The sequence below is a fragment of the Haliotis cracherodii genome, unplaced genomic scaffold, assembly GCF_022045235.1.
Source record: "Haliotis cracherodii isolate W230 unplaced genomic scaffold, xgHalCrac1.p SCAF_7, whole genome shotgun sequence".
Taxonomy (NCBI): Eukaryota; Metazoa; Mollusca; class Gastropoda; order Lepetellida; family Haliotidae; genus Haliotis; species Haliotis cracherodii.
This window is the reverse complement of record NW_027266330.1, coordinates 18,157,129-18,171,203: the sequence shown is the minus strand read 5'-3', so window position 1 is coordinate 18,171,203 and position 14,075 is coordinate 18,157,129. Positions and strand designations below refer to the sequence as shown.

The following is a 14,075-nucleotide window of genomic DNA, read 5'->3' as shown; positions in this document are numbered from 1 at the left end:
TTAGGACCGGGTACTGGCCATAAATACCTTTTTCAACATGGCTGCTGGGGAGGCCATAATGAAAATCTGATTTGAATCTCTTTCAGCTTCATAGCTCTAGTCTGGTCCTGACTCGATTATTTACAGACCGCCGTCATATAGCTGGAATATTATTAATGCTGAGTGCGGCGTTGAACAAAATACAAACAAAAATATTGCAACGGGGCGTACGAGGTGTGGCTCAAACGTTCTGAGCCTAACTACGGAAGTTGTACACCCTTAACAGTTTTCATATATTAAGTACAATACTTCTATATAGTCACATGTTGCATTTGAATCCAACACACGATCAGGCAGCATACTTTAGTAGGCATCAAAAGTACTAGATATTCTCTGGTGGTGAAAATGGAATAGAATAGGCTTCCATGCTCCAATCAACTCCAACACCCGCCCATACGGACATGGTGTCAACTTTCGGGGATGATGTTCCTTCCTTTGCCACTGTTAAGAAGTGGGCAGCGGGGTTTAAGGGGGTGGGGGGTGGGGGGGGTGGGGTGGAGGCAGACTCGAAAATGATCAAAGATCAGCAAGAACTTCAACTGCCACCACTAAGGAATATGTTGATAAAATACATGATAAAATTATGTATGATCGACGACTCACCCGATCTCACTTTCTCAATACAGAAGGGGCATCTCCTAGACTTGGGAACATTCTGAAAAACGAAGTGGGCATGACAAAGGTTTCAGCACGTTTAGTTCCAAGGCTTCTGAGACCTGATCAGAAACTCACCAGGTTCTTCATCTTTGGTGAAGATTTGCGTCGTTTTGAAGTTTTGATTTTGTTGAGTGATTTGTCACCCTGGGTGAGTCTTGGGTTCACCGCTATCAGCCAGAGACTAAACATCTAACGTCGACCAAGAATTTAGAAGGTAAAGTCTGGTCCTTCACCTGGCGGAGTGATGGCTTCGGTTTTCTGGGATTCAAGGAAAAAAAAGAATCTTACAGGTGGACTGCCTCGCGAAATGTCAGCCAATGTTATAGCTGTTCTGTTCCACTAGGACAAATTTAAGCGACTGCGTACAAGTCTGTTGTTGCCATGGCTGCAATGCATGGCTTTAAACCCATTTAACATCCCCCGTAATCGCCGCATTTGCCACCGTCTGATTTCTACTTCTTCCCAGACTTGAAGAAAGAACTGTGCATGTGATGATGAGGTCATTTTTGCTGTGGGTGACTTTTTACACCACCAGGATCCGGGCACTCCAGCGTCATTGGCAGAAGTGTGTCGTCCTCGGAGGGGATTGTGTTGAAAAATAATAAGCAACCAACTCCACCAACGCTTTCATCACAGATAGACTCAGAGTTTTTCCGCCACCCATAGTATATAATGAGTTACACTGCCAACTTTAAAACACATACCACATTTCATTACATTTTGAACAAAGAAAGCCTGGGTACTGGATGTTAATATGTTTGTTTGGTTTTTTTTAAGTTGGCTGACATGTCCTTGTATAGAAGAGGAACTGCATGGACAATCTTACTCACGGAGATCCATACCTTGTACACAATGTTGGATAGCCCGTACTCTCCCGTACCTAATCAACTAGAAGACTCGTACCAATAAACGCGGATTCGTACACAATAATGTATATGATTTTAAATATTATTATGAAACAGTGACTACAATTTCAGAAAAACCGTTTAGTACTTCATATAGCTTCTGAAAAGTATCAGCTCTTCCGCAAAACATTTTTTAAATAACTGATAACGCTGTGTTCCGCATAATACAGAATAAATTCCCTTCCTTAAGAGCTTAGTAGTTCAGACTATGTCAACGCGAAAAATTGAGTTAACTCAATGTATTTGTTGTTCTTTGATAACAAGGCCGCTGGAAGAGGACTAAGATCACCGACCACTGTGTGTCAACTGCTTGTGAGGGACGCTTAATGTGTTAGCTGGTACTTAGTCGAAGGGATAATCACCAGTTATCCCAATCATAGAGTGTGAAACGGGAATTGAAATGTATCATGAATGACTGTATGTGTTGTATTTTATTAAATTAAAAGTTCTCAGAGTGTTTGAATGTGTGAAAATAGTGCTATGAAATAAATTGTTAATGATTGCAAATCCAACAAATCTGAAAATAAATAAGTACGGTCCTCCAAATTAGTGTTATTTAAGCGGTACAATTCGAAAGGTATAAAGAGTTATGCCCCTTGATTCAACATGGCGGTAAAGTCGAAAGAGACTTTTTATGTTGTTTTGGTTTTACCGTTGCTTTGAAATAAGTACTGAGCAAGCAATACGTTCACTATGTGATCATACAATTTTAATTACGTGTCAGTTGTATCGACTTGGGGTCGAATAATGTTGAAATGCTTTTGCTCATTTTGCAACATTTACCAAGTCACAATGTTTCAAGTCAGACTGACTGATTCACTCGGATAACTCGGCGAACCAGAACAAATTAAAACGGTAAGTTTCTTTTTTACTTATATGTTGTTGATTTGGCGTCTGATGCTCACGTGTACTTGACAACACACTTTATGTACATGGTTGAGAGTGTTTTCATGAGTCAAAATAGTTCCGACTATATTCGTGACAGCTGGCCCTGGGGTAGCCCGTCTGGCAGTGGCAGTGTAGTAATGAGTTGCACCAGACTCGCCTAAAAAAATCTGACCCGACTCACACAAAAGATATATATAATATTTTGGTATGCGTTTGCCAAATATAACTTAGGTTAGGCCTAATGATCACAATTACTAGTATATTCATACACAAGTATGGAAATAAAACAAAACAAAACAACGTATCATCTTCTGTCATATTTACATCTGCACTTCATGTTGAGTCAGAGCCCAGTCGGTTACGCTATTGGGACCGTGACTACAACACTAACATTTAGGTACATTATGTGTATAAAATGCATTACTATGTATTTCTGATAGTTACATATTTATTCTAAAATACAAAACCGACCGTAGTTCGCTCAAAAACTTTTTAGGCGAGTCGGGTCAAAATCGAATTTTAGGCGAGTTTGGTGTATCCCGTAGTAATAGATGAGAATGCAGTAAAACAGGCGTTTTGCAGAGAGTTTGATTGTCTTGGGCGCTTGTCTCAGCAAGCTAACCAGTTACATGGAACACATGTAAACCTCAATGAGCAGGTCGGGGATAACCACCAATCGGCGATATATATATCCCGATATATCGAACATGAAAAAATGATACTGTGATACCTATCTAGATGACTAAACTATCATATTGTAGGTCCGTATATTGATACACTAATTTATCACGATATAATTATTTTTGGTAACTAGACACATATTGTAGGTCGATTTATTGATGCATTACAAAGTTGCCTATGTTATGGCTGTGCGCATTAAATGTCAGTGTTCTGCCATTTGTCATCATGTTTTTACACACTGTGATGTCCGGCAAAGGCCTCCTTACCCATGCAACATTTACAACCTGTCGTTGAAAACATGGTGGAAGAAATACACAAGTTTGTCAAGGAAAATAATTAACAAAATCTTGATTCTATTTTCAAGAATTTCCAAAATCTGATATTACAACCATGCAATAGAAATCCATGACAGAGTGTGTGAGACACCTTGACCATGTTGACCCCACACCTAACTTATTAGTGTATTGTTTATCATGAATTAAGATAAGTGTCAAACTGTCATCAAGATTATCAGTGTCAGAGTTTCTTTGTGAATGTACCAGATGACAGCTTGCAGTTGGAACAATAATGTGTAATTATCATGATTATGGAAGTGTGCCACTGATTTGACTGTACATGGATGCCCTGCTGATTTGGGTAGAATTAACTGTAACAAAGACTCTGATGGTATCTCATACAACTTAATACACAACAATGTAAGTTAAAAAACTTTCAGATGGTTAGATCTCTTTGCAAATCAGCTTCCCTGCTCGTTATATCAGTTTGTAGTACAGAATGTGTTTCTGTTATATTTTGAATGTTGTGTGAACATAAATGGTAAAGCATTTGCATGATTTGCGACTTCTTAAGTTGTTCTTTATTCCTACCAAAAAGCTATGTGTGGTTGTATGTATGCACACTGAGTATCTAACATGTTCAGTTGCAGATTAGAAACAATTTGTTCTTGTCTAGCCTGCAAAAAAATGATCTGCTTCAGAGTTGCTGTCCCCTGAAAGGCTTGTTTGACTGTGAAGATGTTTAATGGACTCTTCAAATATAGTTGCAGGTTGTCAGCTAGACCCTGGTACAGGTGATGGAGCAGACTGTGGCTGTGAAGGAATTGTTTGATGGGCTCTACAACACCATCGTGGGACCAGGTTTTTACACAGTCAGTGGAGCAAAAAGAAAAAGACCGAAAGTTCCTAAATCAAATCTTGAGTGTCCAGGATCACCAGAGGAGAAGGCGTCTTTAGTTTCTAGTGAGGACAGCTGTAATGAAAGGAAGGAATGTAGACAGTCCACTGAGAATGTAGCTGAAGATAGAGCTCATAAATCAAGTGCAGAAAGTGATTCAGATATTATTTGTGATTACAATGCGAGTAATGACATTAACACAGCTCTAGTTTCGCACAAACCATCTAATCACATTCCCAGAACTAAAAACACTAAGACTTTGGAACACAAGAACAACAAGTGTGACACCGCTGATCCTGCTGATCCTGCTGATCCTGTACCCAGTAAACAGACAAAGGATGATCAGGGTGTTTCTGTTAAGTCAAAATCTTATGTCACAAAGGAGCAGGGATGTGCATCAAGGTATACCTACAGTAAAGTACCCCTTGACTTGACAAGATCAAGTCGCGGTAGTGGTGGTAAAAGTAGTGTTGTGTCTGTAGGGAAAGTTGATAGGAGTGATGTGACTTCTAAACAGTCTCAGACATCGCAAGGAGAAGATACTAATTTTTCAGCTGTAGATAGCTCATCAAAGGAAACTCATGCTTCACAGCAAACAAGTCTCAGAGGTGCAGATCTTACAGACTCAGTCAGAACTTTGGGGAGACCTCAGATGTCGCCAGAAAAGTCTGTGAAGCGTAGAAGACTGTCACCTGATGAGATTTCAGTCAGTGCAAAGAAACTGCACGTAGAAGAAAAGACAACTGCTTCCATTCTGACTGATGATGGAAGACTTGTCACAATTCCTGGTAAACATAAATATCATAATGATCATATTGATGACTGGTTCTATCTACATAAAAAAAACTAGGAAATATTTTGGACCAACAGAATAAATTGGAATTTGATAATATATACAAACATATATATATTTAATTTATGTACTTTTGATAACCCTTGCAGAACTCAATTAACAATTCACCATATTTACGGAATTTTTGTTTTAGTAAACTTAGAAAAATGTCTTGGGTCCAGTTTTTGCATGTATTATCATGATCAGATGATATTTTTTCTTATTTGAACATTTGGAATAGTAGTAAACAAGGCAAAATCAGGACTTGATTTAACCTTGTTGCACCAGAGAAATGTAAAACATGTGCACATAAGCTTGACATGGCCACAGTTTGATGACATTAAGCCCCCCAAAGCACGACAAATAAAATGTGGATTAACTTCTTTGACAGGCTTTCAGAAGTTGGAGTACCAAGTAAGGATAAGAATTTATGGATGAACAACTTCTTTATTACAATTAAGAGCCACATTTCGGTGTAGGTTCTAACACCGTTATCAAGCAAGTGATATACAGAGTGTGGTTGGCAAGTTTATATACAAGTAGGAGGCAATGTTTATACAGTAGAGTAGATACAGTAGAGTAGATATCCAATGTTTATACAGTAGAGTAGATATCCAATGTTTGTACAGTAGAGTAGATATAGAGAATCTCACCCGAGTGTCTTTTGATATCAAATATATCAACACAAGTTGATAAAAGTGGAAAAATTCCGAGGCTTGCCGAGGATTTTTGACACTTTTATCAACGAGTGATGGCTGTGGGAGCCAGTTTTGGATGGTAAATCCAGTATAACAACTTCTACTCTACTGTATAAACATTGGCTCCTACTTGTATAGATACTTGCCAACCACACTCTGTATATCACTTGCTTGATAACTGTGTTAGAACCTACACCGAAACGTTGTTCTTATTGTAATAAAGAAGTTGTTCATCCATAAATTCTTATCCTTACTTAACATGTGGATTATAGATGTAGTATGTACATAAAGCTTAGACTTGAGTATTGACTGTGTTCAAAGATCAATGTTGAGTGGACATGTAAGGGTAAGACACAAATCTGTTTTTTTACATGCACTTGGCATGCTTGGTCATGTTGGTGCATGTTGACATTAATATAAGCATGATAAGGTTGCATTATTCAACATGTTCAATAATAGGTAAATCAATTTTTCATTGATAGTTTCAAGATAATTAGTTCCTTCATTTTTATATTGAATATGTTGAATAGCTCGACAGGGTACAGATGCAGAATTTCCATCTTTCCGTCAAGAATATTGATAAATATGCAGAATTAATTACTTTCCCAATGTTTGATAATCATGATAATAAGTCATGTCCGTAACCATGTCAATATGCCATGATGCTTCAGTGTATTCATAGCTTTAGGCCATGGGAGCCGTGCCAATTTACACTTGTCAGAGGGGTACTCAAAGTACGTGATCTAGACGTGATCTCTTCAAAAATGAAGTTGTCAGACTTTCATTTTTGTGGAAGCCTCGGTGGCTGAGTGAGTTAGATCGCTGACTTTGTGTGCTGGCGATTAGGTGCTTCACTCTGGCAAGTGTGGGTTCGAATCCCGGACAGGACTCTACCCCATAAAAGTACGAGAATCTGTACTTTACTAAGAAAGTGTTATTCCAGATATAACATCGGTTACATTTGACCACTTTCTAAATGGCATTGTGTATTCATAGCTTTCGGCCATGGGAGCCGTGCCAATTTACACTTGTCAGAGGGGTACTCAAAGTACGTGATCTAGACTACCAGTTGTCAGACTTTCATTTTTGTGGAAGCCTCGGTGGCTGAGTGAGTTAGATCACTGACTTTGTGTGCTGGCGATTAGGTGCCTCACTCTGGCAAGTGTGGGTTCGAATCCCGGACAGGACTCTACCCCAAAAAGTACGAGAATCTGTACTTTACTAAGAAAGAGTTATCCCAAATATAAAAACGGTTAAATATGCTTCAGTGTGTGATGCATAAGAGACTCTCATGTTTCACCTTAACAAATCTCAAAGGTGCAGCTGACCTTACAGTCTCATCCAGGAGAAGTTCGGGGAAACCTCAGATGTCGCCTGTGAAGTATCTGAAGTGTAGAAGACAGTCATTTGATGAGGAGACTTCAGTCGGTGCAAAGAAACTGCACGTAGAAGAAAAGACAACTGCTTCCATTCTGAAGACTGATGATGGAGGACTTGTCACAATTCCTGGTAAATATGAACATCAAATTGATGACTGGTTCTATCCAGAAAAAACCTTGGAAAATGTTTTGGGCCAACAGAAAAAAAGTTGAAGTTTCCCAAAGTCTCCTTAACCATTTATACATGCTAAATGCCCATGTCAGATTCTGAGATCTTGTTAAAGAAATATATCAATTCTGACGGTCCTGACTCATGAGTGAGTGAGTATGGTTTTATGTCGCTTTAAGCAATATTCCAGCAATCTCACGGCAGGGATCACCAGAAATGGGCTTCACACATTGTACCCATGTGGGGAATCGAACCTGGGTCTTTGGCGTGACGAGCAAACACTTTAACCACAGGACTACCCCAACACCCCCTGATGAACATGATGAAGTGCTGCCAGGTCGTGGTGTAGAATGGGCTCAGTAAGAAATTACAAATTAGGTATCGTTATCTCTCATGGATACCAAGTTGAGTGGGCGTTAACCAGGACAGTTTCTTGTTCCAGGAAGCACAGCAAGTGCCAGTAAGGATGCCGATTCCCAGAGTGACATCAGTACCGACTCTCATGCCAGTGGATATTCTAAGTCAAGACCTGGTAAGTATTCTACTATGTCTCTGTGCTACCTATAGGAACTGTTATTAGAAAATTATACCTTATCACATGTTAAGATTTTGAGTGTGATGTATCAAATCTTAAATGGTAACATTTGTCTAAGGTGTATGGTTGTGTCGGACCGCGTCCTTGGTCTAGTTTATGGAGTGTCTGCCCAGAAAGTGGAAGGTCGGTAGGTTTGATCTTGGCCAGTGTCATACCAAATAGATATGTACTTGTTGTTTCCCTGCCTGGTGCTTGGCATTTAGGGGATAAAAGAACTGGTCGGCTCAGAGTTAGTATACTGTGTTAGAGTGGGCTGTTCATGTTAAACTGCAGCATGGGGGGTACGGGTCGTCTAAGGCGCCGCGATTCGCTGTGCAGAGTTGCGTCCCTTGGGAACGCCAGAAACCTATGATTGTGGGTTCGAATCCCGGTTCGCCCCAATTATGTTTCTATTTTTGTCAGCACCATACCCGTGCTCATGGGTTTCACCGAAGTGGTAACCGCCTGAGACCTGCATCACTTCCGGCTTTCCTCCCACATTAAGCTGACACGCCGTGATATAACCATGATAACTGGAATACTGTTAAAAGCGGCGTTAAACCCAACTCACTCACTCACTCAATAAACTGCAGCATGGTATCCCAGTGGGATAGCACGATAAAACCAATATCAATCCAGACCAGTACAAGCAGTCAGTCAGACACACACACCTAATTCATTTTCGAAAGAAGGTACACATTGCTGAAAAGCTTCAAATCGTTTTCAGTAACGAAATAGATGCCAATTTGGACTGTTATCATGTATCATGCAAACTTCATGATCAATAAGGAGCTATGGGTGGTCCAGTCGTCTAAGGTGCTGCGATTCGTTGTGCTGACATGCCGTGATTCAACTGGAAAACTGTTCACATCAGGATTAAACCCAACTCACTCACTGATGATCAATAACCAGTCCTTGTTTGAATTGTTTGCTCCACATTATGACATAGAGAAAATACAATTGTGATTATTTCGTTGAAAGTCTGTCTGTGACTTTTGGCTTCCATCGTAGTTAAATACTGGTCAACATGTTCAAAGCAGCGCTGACCCATGTGGTACATAAAATATTACCAGAATTAAACAAAGTGAATTTATATCATTTGCCTATGTTTAAAAGTCTTTCAATTTAAGTTAATTTATTATTCCCACGGCATATAATGCGGGGCGATATAGTCAACGCCTCGTCTGTTTGTCCATCCATCTGTCTGACCATAATCATTTCATTACCGGGGCATAACTCGAAAACCGTTCAATATTTTTTAACACAAATTGGCAGATATATCAAACAGATCCTGAAGTTGTGCTTTTTGCTGTTTGCAGATTTTTGGCATTTTCATATTTCTCGATTTCCATGGAAACAATTTGGCCTTAGTCTCAAAGGGGTGGGGTAGGTGTCATTTCCGAGCACAATTTGAAAAACTGTGAAAGACTTCATCTAAACCTGGTACATGTTTTAACCATGGACTGAAGTGATGACTTTTGCTATTTAGGAATTGTTTTAAGAAATATTTTTTTCCTGTTTCCATGGAAACAAGTTAGAAACAAGGGAGACCATGGGTCTGTTCAATATTTTTCTTCCAATCTTGGTACATGTATTATTCAAGGGCTGAAGTGGTGCCTTTTGCTATTTAGGACTTGTTTTAAGAAATATTTTTTTCCTGTTTCCATGGCAACAAGTTTGATTTTGATTCTGTTCATAATGGTGTGTACCTCAGTAACTACTCTTGTATTCAGACAGACAGATTAGATAGAAATTCTCTCTAAGTAACAGTTAGATGATTAGTTACAGAAAGATGTCACATTTCAAGCAACTGTTGTCCCTACATCTTGAAATACACATTCTTAGTTGATTTCTATCTTGTTTTCTGCCCAAATGTATTACAGCACATACTTTGAAACATGTAGTAGTAGTCATTGAGACTGATATTAGTCATGTTGAAGTGTCTCTGACGTAACTCATTATGCTAAATTACCCGGTATCACTGAGCTTCCTTCCATGTATGGCAGACAATACACAAGTACCAGTATAAGAAACTAATGAAACTAAATTGTTTTATTGATGACAACTGTTACTGATCGGCTTGTCTAGTCGGTGTGGGCTGGGCTGACGCGGATGTTTTTGCAAATTGCAAGGTGGCCTGTTTCACTCAGCCAGCCTATCAACCTTGTGAGTGGTCTAACTAGGGCTGGCTACCAATATAGATCCCAGAAATTGACGTTAACGATTATCAGTCAATATGGGAAAGGTAACTTTGAGCAAATATTATAAAAAGTCTGAAAGAAATCAACATATTTCATGCCACTGGTGAGTGGTGACATATTTGTGCATGGACTACTTTGTGGACATTTGAGAAATAACGAAACCAGTTCTTCGGGATTTGACATAATTGACAATAACAAGTATGTTTCAGTAAAGTTAAACCATATTTCATCACAACAGTTTATATATTTCATTATCAATGAGACAATTTTCATATCGATAATCCTAAATGTTTCTTCCCATAGATGATAATTCCAATTATCGATCCTTTTAGATTATCGATCATCTCACAAGTTCAGACCATGAGTGTCTACCCATTCAGCATGACAAGCTTTTGTTCCAGCTGTTCTGCCCCTAACAACATCAGGGGGAACACCAGTTGATGGCCATCGAAAACTGAGACAGAAAACAGTACCTGGAAACCCCAATAGGATGTGAGTAACACCTTCTCAAGGTTTTGTTTGTTTGTTTGTTTAACGCCGCATTCAGCAATATTCCAGCTATATGACGGAGGTCTGAAAAATAATTGAGTCTGGACCAGACAATCCAGTGATTGACATCATGAGCATCAATCCAAGCAATTGGGATACACTGACATGCATCAACCAAGTCGGCGAGCCTGATCACCCGATCCCGTTAGTCGCCGCTTACAACAATCATCGTTGCCGCTTACAACAATCATCGTCGCCTTTTACCATTTACTGCAAGCATGTGCTGAGGCCTATTCTACCCCAGATCTTCACGGGTCACTTTCTCAAGAAGTTCTCATGATTATTAGCACTAATATTAGCATTATCATCTCAGTTTTAGTTTGCACTTTGGAAAAAACAGGGATATAATGGATGGTATTACTAGGAACACGTCCAATTTCCGTTTCCAGAGCAAAACTCCAAAACCGTTATATAATTCTTGTTGAAACTTTCTATATAGATCAGTCTAGTTTGGAACTGGTGCCTTTTGATAATTTCTTGGTTTTTTTTTCTTTATCTTTTGTTTTGTTTTCATGATGAAAACAAGGTGTTTTCCATTTCCGGAGCAGACCTCTCAAACCTTTGAATATTTCTTGTTGAATCTTGCTATAAAGATCAGTTTATGGTATTTGAATCTAGAGACCCTAAATCAGTAACCTTTAACATTATGGTTATGAAAAGGGACCCTGCTTAATTTAAACTCTGTTGGGGTACTAAGCTGAAACTCATTACTGTAAGAAATAACAGTCTTGTATTGCTTTGTTTGCTTTTTTCAGATTATCTTCTAGTCCAGTAAAGATTTCAGCTGACAAGTCTGAAACAAAAACTTCACCAGTGAAGAGAAAACTTGATGCTGAATCAAGTGAGGATTTGTGTTGCAAGAAGGTCAAGGTCAAGTCTAATCAAGGAAGCCCAAAGAAAGGTTCAGATTCCAAAAAGAAAACAGATAAACACAAAAAGCAGAGTCCAGAAAGAAACAAAGTCAGGACAATATCAAAATTAGGGAAAGATGACAAAGATGGTAAAACGAAACCTTTAAAGCAGACTATGACAGCATCTGTCAAAGGTCATTCAATTCAGTTGATTAGAGGACATATTAATCTTAAGAAGCCCAAACAGTGTTCAAATAATTCTCCAGCAAAGCTTCCTAGTCGGAGTAGTTGTCGTCACATTGTGCAGAGGCAGTTAAGAAGTTCCACAAAAAATGTGTCTGGTAAACTTATTTCCCCAGAAGCCAACAAATCATCGCCAAGGAAACCGGGTTTGCGAGGTGTACAAAAAGCTCAATATTCCAATCTTTCGAAACAAAAAAATAACAGACATCATAGTAGCACAAAGCAGAAAGTGCACGCAAGAAAACCCCGAAAAAGAAGCGATTCAAAGCACAAAAGTAAGCAGGCTGTGACTGTTAAGCAGCGGTCAAACATTATTAAGCATAAAAGTAAGAGCAAAAGACATGTTCGAAGGCCTGTTGAGGCCATGTCAGTGGATGAGGCGCTGGCTAAACAGCAGCAGGTCTTTGCTGAGCACAGCAAAGAAGCAGACAAGTTTGAGGATGGTAACATCATTTCAGCTTTGTGTCAGCTTGAGGACAGAGCCAAGGCATTGCATTCACATGACCTTGATCTTCTTATGCCCATGACAGACTTGTTGTCAACCAATCAGAATACTCTATTGGGTGTCAGGGGTCAAGGACAAAATACTCATCCAGGTGGTGTGTGGAAAAAATTAATTCCTGAAAATTAAGTGAATTCAACTTGATTAACCATATTGCGTTTTTATATATATTTATTTTTGTCATCAAACAACACATTTGATATTCGTTGGTTTACAGACACAAAATGAAATAGATCCTATGTGCTCCTTATTGGACTATAAGAGAAGCAGGTAGCATCACTGGTCCAGCGGGTCTTGCTTTGGAAGAAAGGAACTCAAACCCATGGACAGCAGATCCTGGCATGGCAAAGAGAGGCAACTCTGTATAGCAAATCATTTGGTCGTATAGTACTGGGCTATCTGTGTTGCCCACTTGAATTTTACTACAGGTATTGCAGAAATTCAACAGTAGACTGCATTTGACTGTCATCTGATATGTGTCTTCAATATGATCCATTGGGATTGTAGGACAATCTATGACTAGGCTGACTGTGTGTTCTTGTACCCCAATGTTTATGAATCCATCTTCAGATTTAGGAGGTCAAAACGTTGTGACTCCAACCAGTCTTAGTGTCAGCATCTTTATTTATATATTCATTTATCATCCAAAACTTGCTTCCACAGGAGATTTCACAAGTGATATCTCCTTGAAATGTTACTACAATGAAATTGCATCACAATACTTTGCAGACCATTGTGATGTCATCAGTTACAATGATGTCAAAATCAAATGAGATCACTAATCTCTGTGTGACTGAAGCTAGTTAGCTCAACAGGTGTACTATTTACACTCAAGACACTGGTTAATACTGTTTACTAACTGAAAAAGTTAGAAGAATGCTTTGGATGATGAATGGAATCTTGCCCGTGTCTTTCAAGCTCAAATATATCTTAAAACATACTGATAAACGTAAATATACCCTCAGCAATGCTCGAATAGTTCTAGCTTTTGTCAACTCGTCTTGATATATTTGATCTTGGAACACACCCCTTTGTGAGACTTTCTATTTATTTATATATTTATTTGTTTTATCCAAGGAGTGGGACATCCTTGGTTTGTCGCCTGCTATTCCTCATTCTGCACAATGACAGACTAACCGTCTACACTTAGTGGGACTAAAAATATGTAATGCTCTTCTCAGCATGGAGTACTGTTTTTTGTCACGAGAGGTAAGCTATCATTATCATTAGGGTGGACAACTGTTTTTACTACCTTACACTGAAAAATGGACTTATTATCAAAGACGGACTACAGTAAAGATATCAGGGATGGTTGTTATTCAATCAGATGGATCAAGTGTTGGTCTGCTCGTGCCAAAGTGAGTGAAACTGTGTTACATCGTGTACATAGAATAAAGACTATAATGTATTTTTGTGTTTGTTTGTTGTTTTACACCCCACTCAGCAATATTCCTGCTATATGATGGCGGTCTGTAAATAATCAAGTCTGGACCAGACAATCCAACTATTGTCATTATGAGAATCAATCTACACAATTGAGATATGACATGCATCAACCAAGTAAGCGGGCCTGATGACCCGATCCCGTTAGTAGCCTCTTACGACAAACATGGGTTGCTGAAGATCAATTCTAACCCAGATCTTCACATATTTTTTGTGACATTTGATGCCCATGTGCTCTGGTCCGACTTCAATGTGTCAGCATCCCCAGCCCCATCAGGTGCACTACGCAAT

The 14,075-nt window shown here is 39.1% G+C and overlaps 1 protein-coding gene across 1 annotated transcript; it reads left to right on the top strand.

The window, feature by feature from the left end:
* The first annotated feature begins 4,223 nt into the window (after positions 1-4,223).
* LOC139447801 (micronuclear linker histone polyprotein-like) lies at positions 4,224-13,708 on the top strand. Its single transcript, XM_071229286.1, has 5 exons — positions 4,224-5,131; positions 7,191-7,382; positions 7,864-7,953; positions 10,598-10,688; positions 11,501-13,708. Exons 1-5 carry the CDS (start codon positions 4,243-4,245, stop codon positions 12,468-12,470), a joined length of 2,232 nt encoding a protein of 743 aa, XP_071085387.1. The 5' UTR covers positions 4,224-4,242; the 3' UTR covers positions 12,471-13,708.
* The last annotated feature ends 367 nt before the right edge of the window (positions 13,709-14,075 follow it).

Bases quoted from the DNA above. Each gene is read 5' to 3' on its own strand.
- LOC139447801 (XM_071229286.1), top strand. From the start codon at position 4,243: ATGGAGCAGACTGTGGCTGTGAAGGAATTGTTTGATGGGCTCTACAAC. The intron at 5,132-7,190 runs GTAAACATAAAT...CAAATCTCAAAG, and splicing joins AAGACTTGTCACAATTCCTG to GTGCAGCTGACCTTACAGTC. The intron at 10,689-11,500 runs GTGAGTAACACC...TGCTTTTTTCAG, and splicing joins CCTGGAAACCCCAATAGGAT to ATTATCTTCTAGTCCAGTAA.